The sequence below is a fragment of the Orussus abietinus genome, unplaced genomic scaffold (assembly GCF_000612105.2).
Source record: "Orussus abietinus isolate OABI.00-Male unplaced genomic scaffold, Oabi_2.0 scaffold331, whole genome shotgun sequence".
NCBI lineage: Eukaryota > Metazoa > Arthropoda > Insecta > Hymenoptera > Orussidae > Orussus > Orussus abietinus.
The window spans coordinates 36,723-52,806 of NW_019394476.1; the positions used below are offsets into that span (position 1 = coordinate 36,723).

Here is a 16,084-nt window from a genome sequence, read left to right on the forward strand (position 1 = left end):
CGAGAGAACAAATGTCGCATTATTTGTCGTACCCGAGTGGGGTCGTCAAGATGGCTTACCTTCATCATCAGCAATAAAGTATTAAGCACGATGAGGATCATGATGAAGTACTCGAAGGGCGTCGACACGACTATCCTCCAGATCTTGTACTTGACGCTGTTTCGCTTGTTGGGCATGTACCTCTCGAGAGGACGAGCCTGTATCGTGAAGTCTATACAAGATTTCTGTAAATGCAATACAAAATGTGAAGGTTTTAGAAAACGGAGTACCTTCAATTCCTTACAAAAAGTGAGATATTTAAGGTGATACGAAAGTGGCGAACAAGGGATCTCGTTCACGGAACTTTCCTCCGAATTACGTATATCGAATCGTTTGAAATTTTATCACGAGAACGTGGAGGCCCTTAGGAAAGTCCTGGTACCCATAACATTTCTTTTTTTCTTTAATTTATTTATAGTAATTTATAATTTTTGCTATAAAAAGAAATTAAATTTCATGGGCGTCGGGATCTTCCTTACGGTCTCGATATTCACGTGGTAAAATGTCAAGCGTACTTTCAGTTCGGAGAAAGGTTTCATAAATATCTCTTCAGATGCCATTTTCATACCGCCTTAAGCGATTTATCGAGTGTTTCTTCGGGTACCTGGTTCTTGTCGATCTCGCCGTCCTGCAGCTCAGCCTCTCCCTGCTCCTGGAAGGTGATGATGATCAAGGCCACGAAGATGTTGACGAAGAAGAAAGGAAAGACGATGAAGTAGACTATGTAGAATATGGACATCTCGATGCGAAAGTTCTGAATAGGACCCTTGTCCTCGTAGGTCGCCGCCATCGAGTTCTGGAGGATTTGGGGCCAGCCCTCGCCGGTCTGGACCGCGAACAACGTCAGCATCGCCGCCATGACATTGTCGTAGTGAAAGCTCTGCGGTTGCCACTCTCGCTTCCTCGAGGATGGCAGTAAGTTACCATCTTCGAATACGAAGTACTGGCCGCTGAAACGTTCAATGGTCGAAATTAATTATAGGTACTAGTTGCGGCTCAAGGGGTTAGTCTACTGTAACAGATAAAAAAAATAAGCGTTTCTTAGTCGCAAATTTACAGAAAAGCATATTTTTAAACATTAACGTAACCGTATCCAATTTTCTTTAAAATAAACAATTTTCAATTTATACAGTTAGAGTTGGGTAATTACAAATCAAGCAAGTCTGCGCACCGTTGTCGAAAGCGTTGTTTCAAGAAAACTGTATTTTTGAATTTGATAACACAATTACGCCATTTCATTCCAACCTTTCGTAGTGTTACAAATAATCTGCTATTCCAGTTTCAGGTGCACAATTTTGTCATTTTTTAAAATTCTACAGTAGGCTAACCCCTTAAGAACAGAAGCTAAAAGTCATTCGAGGTGGTTGCAAGCCCTCAAAGGAACTGTCGCCCCTCAACACCCTGAAATCACTCTTATCGTTCCAAAGCTTCCAATCACCCAAGTTAATACTCACTGGCACTCTTCCTCCGTGTACTTGCTGTCGTCGCTACAGAAGAAGAACTTGCCATTGAAGAGCTGCACCGCTATCACAGCGAAGATAAATTGGAACAATATGTACACTATCAGAATGTTAATAACGTTTTTCAGACTGTTCACGACGCAGTCGAACACCGCCTTGAGCTTGGGCACTCGTTTGATCGTCTTCAAGGGTCTGAGCACTCGCAGCACTCGCAACGACTTGATAGTCGAGAGGTTTTGCCCCGCGGAACTTCCGGTCATGTCGAAGGCGAAAGAGACCGCGGCGCATATCACCACAACGGCGTCCATAATGTTCCAGAACTCGCGGAGGTACGAGCCCGGATGAAGGATGATCCCCAGATCGATGATCTTCAGGATCATCTCGACGGTGAACACCCCAGTGAACGCATAATCGAAGTAATTCAGAACCTCATTCCTCATCGAGTGCTCGTCCACAGGGTCCTCGGCCGCCAGGGCGATACTCGAAAGGGAGATGACGACCATGATGAAGAAGTCGAAGTACCTCAGGTTTACGACCCAATGAGCACCTCTTCTTACACTGAAAGGAGCGTTTCTTGGATTAGTACATTGTTACGTAATTACTTGCCGCGGACATCGTAGAAGAAGGTACTCACGGGTTTGTGGGGGACAGTATAAACATGGAGGAGTATGGCAGCATTGGTTTTGGTCCCGTGTCTTCGTCGTCATCCTGCTTCTTTTCTTCGGACGCCTGCTTACCGCCCTTTCCACCTTTGCTGAGGTTGGGAGGTCGAAGGAAGAGTGCGGTTAATGATCGTTCGTCAGGATATTGCACCGAGCGAAAAATTTACTTTCTAGACGAAATTAATTACTGACCGAAGAAATTTCTTGGCTCCAGCGGAATTGATTCCGTAAGAATCATCATCAAATTGAAATAATGGTTAATACCTTGATCTTATTTTGTTGATACTAGCCAATAAGGATCTACTCGTCACAAGAATTACTTTTCTTTTTTCGCTAGAAAGTGATTTTTTCGCTCAGGGTGTTGGAAATAGGACTTATCGACGAGTGGACTTACAAGTTCCTAGTCGGACTAGGAGGGCAAATCTCCACCTTCGGAGGACTCCCATCGGTTGGCATCTGCAGGGCCTCCATTTCTTTCTCCAGCTCCTGCATCTGCTTCTCTTTGTCCTCCTCTACCTGTTCCTCTTCGGCGGCAGTCAGTTCCTGAGCGTTGGCCAGATTGTCGACGGCGATAGCCAAGAAGACGTTAAGTAGAGTGTAGTTGCCGAAGAGTACCAGGATAATGAAGTAAAGCGAGTAGATCATGCCCTTCTTGTGGCCACCCTGAGACTCGATGCCCTGGTACATGACCTCGTTCCAGTCTTCACCAGTCAGAATCTGCGAAACACAACGATATCAAAACCGTCATCCACCCTGAACCATCCTCTAACCATCTAACGATCACATATGCAGACTACCAACTGCAAGAATGGACGGGAAGGCTATTCGTAAATTAATCTTTCCCTCCTTCAGCAATTCACCGGTACATTCCAATAATTTCTCCACGTCTACACTTTCCGCATGCAATTGAGCATTGCAAGTACCTAGCAGCCAAATTTCGTGTCGCGTGGTCTCTCATTTTCCATCTTTTACGTTCGTTTCAGATCACCACCGGTCGACCCGTACTAATGTCTGTGTTTACTTCCCTGTCTCCACCGATTTGAATACTCTTCAATTCCATTTATCCTTCCTGGGGGCGTGTTGAACTTACTTGGAAGACAGTGAGCAGCGCGATAGGAAAGGTGTTGAAGTTCGTGGGCGGTGTGCCGCTGGGGAAGTTGAACTGGCCGCCGAAGAGCTGCATACCAAGGAGGGCGAATATGAGGATGAAGAGGAAGAGCAGGAAGAGTAGGGAGATGATGCTGCGCATGGAGTTGAGCAGAGAGATGACGAGGTTCCTCAGGCTGGCCCAGTATTTGGTCACTTTGAAGATCCTGAGGAGTCGCAGGGCGCGCAGGACGGAGAGGCCGAAGGAGCCGGATTTCAGGGCTGACCAGATCACCTCGAAGATCGAGCCCGAGATCACCACGCAGTCGAACCTGTTGAAGCTCGACTCGAAGTAGATTCGAGGGCCCAGCGCGTACATCTTGATGAACATCTCCATCATGAAGAGTCCCAGGAACACGAATTCGGCGTAATCTGAAAAACGGTTATTTTCTTATTAAATAATTCACACATTCAGGGTAAATTTCAGGATGGAGTAAATTCTTAAACGTTTCTGACTCGTTTCTTGATTTTGTCAGATATCTGAACTTTCATTTCAACATTCATAGCACCTCGGATAGGATCTTTCTGATACCCCACTCCCGAATTGTGGACCCTTGGCGTATAGAACTCGGTAGAGTTTCGAGCCAAATTCGTTTGAGCGAGGAACAGTTTTTTGATCGCTTGATCTTCAGAGTACTTAACCGAATATTTTATAATTCTCGTATATTTATTCTTATAAATCACTAATCCTTTGTATTACCATCTACATCAAGCTGCTTCTCGAAAAGGTTTAACCATCCTTGAACTCCCGAAATAAAACATTGATTTTTTACAACCGCTCAAGTTGAGAAGTTACAGACCATAGTTCGATGTTTCACGAGTCCATTGACAAAAATTTACATTCTATGCGTAAATCCGACATTGCAAGCGATACGTGGACGGAATGTCGTTAGTACCAAACTGACAATATTTCCCCCAGATTCGGAGAAAGGTTCTCAGCGGGTCTTATATCCTATTTATCAATACGCAGTCACTTTGCACATCATCTCTTAAAATCAGTTACCGAGGATCCTATTAGGGCAGACAAATTGGCATTGGATTAATATTCATACGCGAAGGTAAATAACGTATGTAAATGGGATTGTTTCCACGTGTGGGTTAAAATGCAAAACACTTTCAGCCACGATAATTGGGGTCGTGGAAGTTCGGAATTGGGGTAATTCACTCACAGAGAAACTCGGTGAGCCATGACGGCTGCTTGTAATGCTCGACAGCCACGCAGATGGTGTTGAAGAAGACCAGTACGATGACGAACCAGTAGAACCACTGAGCTTTCACTGTGTGTCGCACCCAAAATCTGAATCTCTTCTCAGCCCGCCAGAATTGCAGACAGGCTCCTTTATTCTTCACCTTGGACTTGAGGTAGGAAGCTCGAGAGAACCCTACAATAACACATCCCGACATCAGTGGACACATATTACTCAACAAGACAAGAAATCAGTCCTGCAGATGTCCCAGTCACCCGAAGTTCCGTCAGCTCAACATCAACAATTAATTCCCCTTTCCCTCTTACATAAAAAAAATTTGTTTAAATATAACATTCCCGAAGAGAAACCCCAACATCCATTGAAATTAATTTAACAGATGATGTGTCGTCCCAGAGCATCTTCGTCACTGTCAACGTCTTCATCTTCGGTGTTAAAAAAAAAAAAATGTAAAATATTTCTTATATTTTTTATGGTTCGATCGAATTTAAGCTCGTAAATTTGAATAATTGGATGCAATTGTTGTAGGAAAAGTTTGAATTTGTTCACTCGGACTGGTAGGTAGAGACTTTAATGGAGCTTTTGAAGAGCGATTTTTTCGTCGTGGTCTCTGCAGGGGGTCGAAGTCGATTTCTGGACTTCTCTCTATAGATCCTTGGACCATCGACGACGGGACACGCATGTTCTAGTCTATGGTAACTCTCTACAAGCGGGGATACTATTTATGCTGGCATACCGTATCCAATAAATACTTGTGTACGGGTTTACTATAGTAAGGTGTGAGAGTGCCGCGACTCGAGGCGGGCTTCATCATCTTATACGGTCTAAAGGGTTAAACAGGCCGGATGGGGTGGATTCACAACTCTGGCTACTTCAAGTCAATCTTTCGACAATGCTAAGTCACTACTCGATCAACTGGATGTGCTAACTAGGACAGTCGCTTTCAGCTAAAACATTAATCGGCACTCCGCCGTCATCGGGCATACCTAAATGATAAGTGTACACTCACAGTGCGAGGCGATCGCAATTCGGCAATGATTTCTAAATCAAACATTAACACAAGCTCGTGATATTTTTCTTCAAGCAAGATAAACTATGAATGCCAAAGGGAAGATGGGTAATTTTTGTTTGACTCGATTATCCATTTTTGTAATTTTTCTTTTTCAAGACAGTCCTCTCAATATATTCACACGTTATAACGAAACGTTTCCATGATGAGTATCATTAGAAGTAAATCGGTATGTAGATTAAAATTCAAGATCACTGCGACAAATGCAAAAATTGACAAGTATTTTATGAAAATACCCTCTTGAGTAAATTACAAATATTTGAAGAAATATTTGTCACTCCGAGTAATAAGTTTTAACAAATCGAGCTGAGAAACTTATGATTTTTGATAAATTTAGAATTCATCATATTCGAGCTGGATTAATCGTTCTTACGGTTCCGATACATTAAAATTAGTCCTTGCGATTTATTCATTGCTCACGTTCAGATGATTCCATGACGAATGTTACCGGGAGTGAAGTAGTTAATTAAACTTAAAGATAATTTATAAGCGACCAAGTGCCGCCAAAATGGCGATCGCCTCGCGCGGCGAAAAAAATCATCATCGTCACACCAGCCAACAGAAGCAATACCTAGGAGAAATGAAAAATTAGTCGGTAAAGATCGAGTGTCATCGAGTAACAGGTCGCGCAAGATACAGCATCAAGGTCAATGGACTCGAAGAGCACGCGTAGATGCAGTAAACCGATAGACAGGTCGACAGAGACAGATAGACGGACGGATAAGTATATTAAAAAGAGACAGAGATAAAGAGATAGTATACTAGAGTCGCAAGATGATACAGAGAGAAAAATGAGTCGATAGCTACGTATCGATGATGATCGGCGAGAAGGCGAGGTTCTGGAGCCGTTAATTTCTTTCTCATCTTTCACGTATTTCGTCCAAGACCTAACGAAAAAGCGAGAATGGCGCAAACGTCGAGGTGAACTTCCGTAACTCTTCGTCCATCGCCCTATCCTGCTCAGCAATTAATATAACAGTCTCTAGCTACGCGGCCAACTCGACAATTGACAAGTGTAGTTCATAGCAATGGCGGCGCGTCCCAGTGGTACCGTACATACGTAATAGATACGCACGGGTGGGTGTAAGTGTGTGGTATGTACGTATATCTGCATATACAGGGGTACAGGGTGGACGTACACCCGTGTATATATGCATGTATACGTACGGCACGTATATATAGATATATATGTATATATACCAAGTGGGTGAGTGGGTTACTGACAATACGGCGTATTACTGGCGTACATAGGTCAGGGAGGCGAGACACCACGCCTCCCCCGCAAGAGCACAAACAGTTAGACAAAAAGTAAAACAATATGGTCCTTTACTCTTTTACGGTATAATACTGTTGCATTCTCGGTGGTAGTTACCTTTCAGTTTTTTCTTAGGCACTGAAACAAGAGGAGCATCTGATAGCGTGTGTTTAGAATGTTCATCGACAAGGTCGGAGGGCTGGGCTTTCGTTCAACGCGGGTCTGGGTGACGGTAACAAAGTAGTGACAATGACAAGGACCCGTTTTATGAATGAGAGAGAAAATGCCGAGAACCTGACGTATATATACTAAGAACTATGAAGGGTTGAGGTCGACGTCCCGAGTCAGCGCAGATTCCCGGAATTTGGGGAAAAGAGATGACTTTTTTGAGTTCTTCGCGTGACGCCGAAGAAGGGCGTCATGGCCGTTGCCTTAGCGACTGGGAATCAGCTGATCGCGATGCCGGCCAACTTTCTGCTCTCGATTAAAGGTCCGTACCGTAATCATCGCATAAATCCGAATATCGAGCAAGACAATAATATCTATTTTCAAGAGTCAATCAAAGTGTCAAAGGGTCCAACCAGCCAAGCGGAGAGGACAAACACAACTCACCATCGTCAGGGTCGTCTTCGCCTTCCTCTTCCTCGGTGTCGGTGCTTTTGCTCTTTCCGAGGTTTTTCAGCTTTTTCCGTTTGGCCGCCGCCCTTCTTCTCGCTAAAACAATAACAAGAGATTAGGAGGGATCGAGGGCAAATATTACGTGGGGCGTTATTTTTTAATCTTAGAATCGTATGTCATTATCTCTAATTATTATAATTTCTTTTGTTAATCTTGGAAAAGCGGATCGAGACAGTGGAAGTTTTTCGCCAACCCCGTGCATGTCTTGTGGTACATTGAGAAAAGAATTTAATTGAAACGACGAGATACTTCTTTGATTGGAATCAAAGAAATATTTTGTTAATTCGAAGATTAATTATTACAATGTACCTTCGATTATGTGCATCTTCTCCTCCTCGGTGGTCCTCTCCTCGGCAAGGATGACCTCCTCTGCGAAAAGAAAAGTCTCTTTTTCGATGAACGTCGCGACTCTTGCGGACCTACCGGGTCTACGGACATTTCGGTCGGAGGGACCAAAATGGCGGGCCTTGGTAGCAAGCTTACAGGGTCTTTCAGCGCGACTTCTTGACGCGATTTTTTGGCTAACCTGCTTTGCATATCCACTCGACGTAACCATTCAGTTCTCGTTCCAGCTGCTGGGCCCTCCTTAGCTTCAGGAAGGATTGCCGGTTCTCCACCTTCTCTCGCTCCTTCGCAAACTCTCTACAAGCGTTACAGAGGTGACAGGGGACGACGTGGGAACCCTATGGTGCCTTTCGGGGATCGCGATTTTAGCCCTTACTGCGGGTTCCATTATCTACCTTTCGATTCTTACGGATTCAAAATTCATTACCGATTAGCACTAATTATTACGAGACGTGTAGCGTCTGCAGGTGCTCAGGAGGACCTTCTCCCTCGTCAACGGCTACTAGAGACTTACTTCTCAGACATGAGCTTTACTTCTACACTTATTAGGGTAATAGCGGAATCATCAAGCCTCGCTGACTTTACAGTCGAAGCAGTATTTTAATTACTTCCAGCACTCGATATATAATTTGTAATTAATAACTTCGAGTTTTTTTCTGGTTTTCGTTGCCTTTGTACCGTGTCAATCCCAATTTTCTGTACAGTTTTAATTAAACCAATTTAAGGATTTTTGAGCTCGAGGAATTCGGTTTTAATGTTGCTTTTGCGGATCAATAGACCTTTTTTCGCAATAAAGTTAAGCGATACAATGAAAGTTAACAAGGAGCAAAATACTAGTGGTTCGATAATAGGAAAGAACTCCCATTTGCAAATGGCATCGCGGATTTTTTCTGAATTAGATTCGAATGGAAATTAATTTTTCTCTCGATTCTCGTCCATGAAGAGGGGTAAGAACGGCAATAATGCGACGTTCTCTTCGTGTAATCGGCTCGAAAGTGAGCGATGGAAACACCGAGCTGATAAAATCTATATTATAAATAAACAATTACCGAGAAGTGCATTTAACTAGATTCGCGAGTCGGAAAGTTTAATTACAAGCGCGACTGGGTTATGAAAGTGATTTCAATTGCGTAACACTTAATTGTCCCTTGCAAGGGCACCGGGCATTTAAACGGCTTTCAATTATAGAGCACAAAAGTGTCGTGCTATTAATTGAACTTTAATTACATGGTACAGAAGTAGCGAACAATTGATTTCCACTTTCCGGGAGAGTTTAGCCCATCTCTGCATAGGAGAGGGATTGAAAATTCTAGCTAGCTTACCAGGGCGAGCTTGTCTAAGATTTTCATAATTTACTTTTCAACTGGACTACCGTGATCTGAATTTCGAGAAACAGAGACCTGCTTGAGTGATCCATTTTAGGTAGGAACTGAACGCAGTGGTGAAGAGGTGCTTTCTCTTCGCTTTTTGATAGGCGGCTCGCCTTTCGACGCGAGTTCTTTCGTTAGAAAATTCCCTGACGAAAGAGAAAAAGACATTCCTGTGAATCGCGGAATCCCTTGTTGACCCGGCAAAAGGGCGCGTCGATAACCCAATTAATTCGAGCCCCTTCGAGATGTCTAAGGCTTTAAAAAAATCAGGGCTTGATAAGGGACGGTAATTAATATCAGTGCACTCACCCGCTCAGGACACCGAGAACTAAGTTCAGCATGAAGAAAGACCCGAGGACAATCAACGGTATAAAGTAAACCCAGTTGAATGTGCTGCCCAGAGCATCGTTCGTCTGGAAAATTGACGATCTCGTAAGTGAATCATCGATGAGGCCGACTCCGACGTGTGTACCACCCAGCGACATTGACATACACTTTGAAATACACTTAACATGTTTAAACATATACCGAGACAGATATCGACAGTGCGCAAAGCTTCGGAACCGCGACAGTCGATGCTTCGATCGTCATTGAAAGGATGAGAAATAAATTATGATAAAGAGAGTAATCACATTTATATCTTGAAACGTCATCAAGGCAAGCCGACGTCACCGCCCCAAAGCGCGACTTTAATAAAAAGAATTTAAATTATAGACAATATCTCGTATCGAAAATTTATTACGAAGAATTCTTGGGAAAGATCAGGACCGTCAAATGACAGGACGATGACGACGGCTTTGCTTGGGGATGTTTTTTTTTTAGAATCCCTTTTTTCACTCGTTCGAGCTCCTCCACCTTTCGAGTGAGGAACGTCGAACGATTTTCTTGGAGCTTGGTGGAGACAAGAGTGAACAAGAGTGAACAAGAGTGACGAGGACTGAAAAACTGACAGTGTTATACTGAGTAAAGTGAATATATACATCAGTGTTAGCTTTCTCGAGAGAAAAATGCAGTGGATTTTCCGATGACGGTCCGGCTGTCATCCGGCGGCCGAGTCGGCCACCGCGGCTGACAATGATCGATTGTCGATATTTTGACAGGTAGCCAAAAAACACACATAAGTACAAAGAGGTACACATAAAACTGCCAATCGTGTAGTAACATAAAACACGTGAAAGCCGTTTGGATGTTACGGCCGAAGCAACATGACCGTAATGAAAATACACACACCAAGATACGGAGGCAAACGTAAATGTGACATCGGATTAATCGAGTTCTCGCCTGGTAAGTGGCTCCCGAATTAAACGGAAATAGGAAGAATAAATAAAAAGAAGCCATTACGGTAAATACTGGTCAAGTTAACTTGATTCCTGGGCGTACCTTTACTCGTACTACTTGATCGAGTTGCCACTACTCCAAAGTATGACGATTTTTAATTTTCTATTTGATCCATTATAAAAATCTTGTACTGCTGCATGCCAAGATCCAGATTTGTCTCCGATGGAATATTTTCAAATCATTTATTTCACGGTAGAAAGTGTAAGAACCACCTTCCTTGCAATTTTCGTTAGTAATCAATATTTGCTTCCATTAAAGAAAAAAACACGAAGAAGCCATCCAGGCATACAATATAATAAAAATAAAATAGATCCGTGACAGCCACGCGCGTTCGAAGTAAAACTTCCAAGTTAAGAATAATGATTATTGATTATTTTTAATTATTCTTTCATGAAATTCCCTCACGCGTTCGATAATGACCGTTTTGTTTACAAAGTCGACACACAAAGACAACCATAAATAGTAAATGATTGTAAAAAGAAATAGCAAAACATACGCAAATTCTGTGCATGTTAATAAAGGTGATTATAAATAGTGGTTATCTGTAAAGAAAAAATATAAAGAATTGATTCACTTTTCGATTTACTCCCCTTTCTCAGCATGCGAACTCACATTTATCTTATCGTGGTATAAGAGGGTTCATTCCAAAAAGCAAGACAGTACCAAGCGAGAACTCTTCAGCGAAACGAGACAGCGAGGAGCGAGCTACCGTCTCGACACACAGATTGTTCTTTTTTTTTTTCTTCCAAAAATCTCGAAGAATTAACTAAAATAATAAAACACCGAACACCGTCGCCATTCGAGCTCGCTGCGCCCTGAGGGTGATGGCGACTCTTGGCGGGCGACAACGCGGAAGATTAATGCCAAGAGAAGAAGTTTAACACTGAGGAACATATCTCTTGCGTTACCCAGTACAATATGGCAGTCCAACCCTCCATAGTAATGCACTGGAAGACGGTGAGCATGGCGAAACCGATGTTGTCGAAGCTGGTGATGCCGCTGTTTGGTCCCTCCCAGCGATCCATACACGCTGAGACGCTGGGGTCGCATACGTGGGCTCCTAAAGGTGCCTCGGTCAAGTTATCCGTATTGCAAGGAGACGGAAATTCACCCTCCTTCACTATTTGATCTGCAAGAACAAAAAAAAGGATGAAACGTCGACAAGGGGGCAGCGGAAACAGAGGAAGCTCGTAGAGCGATAAATTAATTATTAAAACAATTATTCAAACGGAGAATTTCCTTCGATTTTTGCAACCTATGCGTCGAAGTGACGTGGAAAAGCTGCTAAAGCATGAATCCTGATGTTCTGGGCCTTAAGAATTATTTTAAATTGCACTTGTCTTGATTATGCTGTCTCAAATTTTGCTGTTTTCACGGGAACTGCTCAAGTTTATCGAAGAGATAAGTTCCATTGCGCAGGAGAGGTGAGATCAAATCGGATTCCTTGACGTCGAGGGCCTTGGAATTTGTTTAAGAATAAATGGACTGGGGGGAAATATTTAGAGTCCGGTGGAAGAAACCAGGATTGGTGTTGATGTTCAAATGGACGTTTGTTTCCTGATTTTTCTCTAAAAATCTCTATCAAGGTGCCAAGTTGTACTCACTGAGGTCTTCGATGCTGTAGCAAGTCTTGTGCAAAATTCCCGAATAGAACTCGAGGCCGATGATGGCGAATATCACAATGGCGAAGAGTACCAGCAGTCCAATCTGCAGCAAAGGTGCCATTGCCTTGATGATGGACTTGAGCACCACCTGAAGACCTGGTTGTACAAACACAAAAGGCATTATTCACGGTTCCCCGACCTGGAGTGTCGCGTGAGTTTCAATGTAAACTTTTCCTCAGGGACTCGGGCGACTACGGGACGTTTTATCGAAGTCACCTAACATCTTATACATTTTTCCCTTAGAAAATGAGGTAAACCCCTTCGGACATACTTCCCGTCCCTCTAAGCTCCTCCGCCATGAATGGACCCCCTCGGAAGTTCGGAAAAGAAAAAATCCACGGCGATCCAAATGCCTCCGAGACAATCTTCGGGAAACTCTTGACTTTCGATAAATCTCAGACGGCTCCCCTCGTAAAATTGCGAAACTTATGCGACGCTACCTTTCCCACTTCTCCGGAAAGAGCGGCCATCTTGCGGCCTCGAACCGTGTCCTCCTCTCGGTGCCTATTCTTTTACAATACCCTAAACCGGGAAAAATCTCTACAAATTCCCTGTTAAAGGTATTCACAAAATTCGTACACGTTTATTACCCAAAGTGGCAGTTAAATTATAAACTTGACGTTTCAAATGCGAATTAAGATACATTTAATATAAATTTCTCCGCGAATTCATAATTTTAAAACGTCATATCCTGAAATGGCGTTGAAAAACGATTACACTTACGTACCGAATTTATAACGTCCGCTATAAATTTATAAGATATGTAACCAAATCGTTTATAAAATTACGATAATCTTTTTAACAGGGTGTTTAAAAAATATCGTAGCTCGTTTTCTATGTTCGGCCACAAGTGCAGTAGCGTCGCACCAGGTGCATCGGAAATGAACACCGAAATTCAGGTACGACGAACATTGAAATTTTATTCTCTGTTCAGCCACTTGATTCGTACACTGAGAAAAAAAATGTCATCAGACCAAAGAAATAATGCTTTGACTCAAACTCGAATAAATCGAGTGCAACGTTTCTTCAAAATGGCAACAATTTATTCGAGTTTATCCGAGTCGAATAATTATCCTTTGAATGAACCAAATATTTCATTGTAACAATTCAAAGAAATATTTCGTCGGTTCGATGAATTTCTTTTCTCATATCCATTTATACCTACATATCCTCTTGATGTACATGTTTTTTTTTGTTTCTAGAGATCAAGACACCCAAAAATAAAAAAATAAATATCTGCCCCGTTCTCCAGAACGTCCCGTACTCGCCGTCACCCCCAGAGCTGGGTCGAAACTGGACCGAAAAGTGCTCGGTCCCTTTAAAGTGGCGTTTCTCCCAGCTCTGTCGACCCCCAGCAGCTTTCCGGCCGCTGGCATGTCGCGGTCGCAACTTTCTCAGAGGAATTGGAACTCTACTCACTCGGTATGCCGGAGACAAGTTTGAGCGGTCGTAACACGCGTATCGCGCGCAACGTGCGTAGGTCCATATCCAGGTTAATGCCTTGCGTGAACATCGTGATGAACCTGCCCCAAACACACACACCCCGCCACACTTTACTACCTACTACTCTATTACTCTAACTTTCTACTTAATTACTTAGGCTACGTAACTAGCGTCTAGCTTAGAGCGTTGATCACTATGGGAGAGGCCGACGGGCGGCCATGGTTTTCCGGAAAATCGTGGCTGGCTGAGGTAGAAATGACCATTTTTCAACAACTTCAATAGCCCTTTGACTGAGGCATTTTCGTAAAAGCTCGGAACTTTTGACATCTATCCATATAATTGCATGATACGACATACTGGACGTCGACAACTTAATGGGAAACTGGAGGAATAAACTTGGCTCACCGAGAATGAGGTAATTGTTGAGATCGTATTATCGATCTAAGTTTCAGAGAATAGAAAAGAACGAACATGGAAGAACTTTTATTCGTATTGTCGATTTAATTTTCTGAGAATAGAAAAGAAAGAACATGGGGAAACTTTTATTCCGCAGGTCGGAGCTGGGTTTTATGTTTCATGATCGATCATTTTCGGATTTTTTCACGGTGCAAAAAGTCGGGGATTCCAAAATTTCTCTAGGTTCGTCCTAAGTATTTAGTTTTGAGCCTTTAGGGTATTTTCCAGAAATGTTGTAAAGGTGCTTAATTAGGAGATATTTATTCTTCGCTGGTTGGGTTAAGGCGGAGTCAAAGATGAACTGCATGGCCTAGATCATGTACTTTTTTTATATTTCGCTTGTCTGAATATATATTTTTTTGAATCTTGGTTGTTCATAAAAAATCACGAGGAAGGCCAGCCACTGATAGGAAGGATCAGGCAGGACAGACTACGAATTCTGGCAAGGCCGATTAACGTCATCGAGCCCCGTCTTACTCTCTAGACTATCGACATCGAGGATCTAGGTCTATATCTATGGTAACACTGCGAATCATCAAAAGACTTAAGTATCTATCATGTCTTCTATCTAGTTCCTGGATATCCGACGGATATCGGCGCCATCTTGGGATCGCCCTTGAAGAGATTCCTCTCAGGCGAAAGAATCACTCCACCTCTTCGTCAAAGATTCCACCCACACCTTTTAATTCCAAACCTCCTCATTACAGTATCCTCGAAGAACTAGTTGAAGAAATTCCCCAATAAAGACAAAGTAACGAGACACACGTTCAAAAGTAACGAAAACCTGTTGATTTTTAATCACGTAATGTGTATTCCCGAAAAACCGTGTCTTTCACATTCTCGATATTTAAGAATGGTAACCACGCGTTCCCTCGTACAATTTCCCAACAAATTCTCATGTCGTGTTTCTTTCTGCCCAGATTACGAATTTCCTGGGAAATTCGAGTCTGGAGACTTGTCTTCAGGGTGCGATCGCAGATCGGCGCTCGTTCGGATGCACACACAATGTTCTAGGGATCTCAGGGGCCACGGTTCAGCCGGAGCAACATCCATCTAGGTTCACGTCTCATCCGAAGGACCTACGAACACACTTATATAGGCTTGAGGTCGGAGGTTCGTTCGAGGTCGTGTGAGGAGGTGAAGCGAGGTCGAGGAAGAGGAGTGCGGCCTGCAGAGGTGGGCGTTTCGGGGGGTCGTCGGGGTAGAGTCTTAATCTTACGATTTCTAGCAAACACGGGCTCGTGGATTACGTTACTGCTCTAGAAACAGGTATTTACCAATGTATAGTCAACTCTATTATTCAATGTTGGTTGCTAAAGATAGACACTGCTAAACATAGATCCGCCTGCGGGTCAGTATACTGGATGTAGATGCGTGTGCGTCTTGGTGGGTGGGTGGGTGGGTCGGTGGGTGGGTGGATTACGACGTTGACGTCCGAGGGTGACATCGTGTGTTCCCCTGTGAGGAAGCTGATGAACATGGGAAAGGAAAAGGGAAACGACGCGATAAAAATATTTCGGCCACCCAGCAATTGTCCTCACACCGAGAAGAAAGATTAGTTGCCCGAATGAAATATATATAGTCGCCTGAACCATGTATAACTGCGAGAAACAATTATTTCGTCGAAAAGAAAAATCGATGACGATTTAAACAAGTGAATCCTGCAATCGTCAGTTTGAGTAAACAAAATTCATTTAAATCAACATTAATTTTTCGTCTCGACAAAATAATCATTTCTTTTAATTCAACACGATTCAGGCAACGATATATATTTCTTTAAGTCACGTAATTTATTTTCTTCTCGGTGCTGCAATGATACTCACGAAGAAATCAAAAGTTAATCGGAATCGAGTCTCAACCAAGATGACAAGAGAATTGCGCGGATTGAAGACCATATCCGAGACCGAAATTAAAATAATGAGGGTCTGAAAGGAGGAAAATTAATTGAAGGAAA

General features: G+C 43.0%; 1 protein-coding gene across 1 annotated transcript in view; it reads right to left on the reverse strand.

The window, feature by feature from the left end:
• Nucleotides 1-16,084, reverse strand: part of LOC105703268 (voltage-dependent calcium channel type A subunit alpha-1) — an 83,518-nt gene that overhangs the window by 32,721 nt on the left and 34,713 nt on the right. The window contains exons 4-17 of the mRNA XM_023432489.1: nt 13,651-13,754; nt 12,172-12,327; nt 11,476-11,696; nt 9,539-9,642; nt 8,041-8,156; nt 7,824-7,883; nt 7,449-7,550; nt 4,477-4,689; nt 3,252-3,679; nt 2,556-2,878; nt 2,134-2,253; nt 1,494-2,057; nt 644-989; nt 60-224 (exon numbers count right to left, since the gene is read on the reverse strand). Coding sequence (XP_023288257.1) covers nt 60-224; nt 644-989; nt 1,494-2,057; nt 2,134-2,253; nt 2,556-2,878; nt 3,252-3,679; nt 4,477-4,689; nt 7,449-7,550; nt 7,824-7,883; nt 8,041-8,156; nt 9,539-9,642; nt 11,476-11,696; nt 12,172-12,327; nt 13,651-13,754 — 3,022 coding nt within the window. The remainder of the gene's footprint in view (nt 1-59; nt 225-643; nt 990-1,493; nt 2,058-2,133; nt 2,254-2,555; nt 2,879-3,251; nt 3,680-4,476; nt 4,690-7,448; nt 7,551-7,823; nt 7,884-8,040; nt 8,157-9,538; nt 9,643-11,475; nt 11,697-12,171; nt 12,328-13,650; nt 13,755-16,084) is intronic.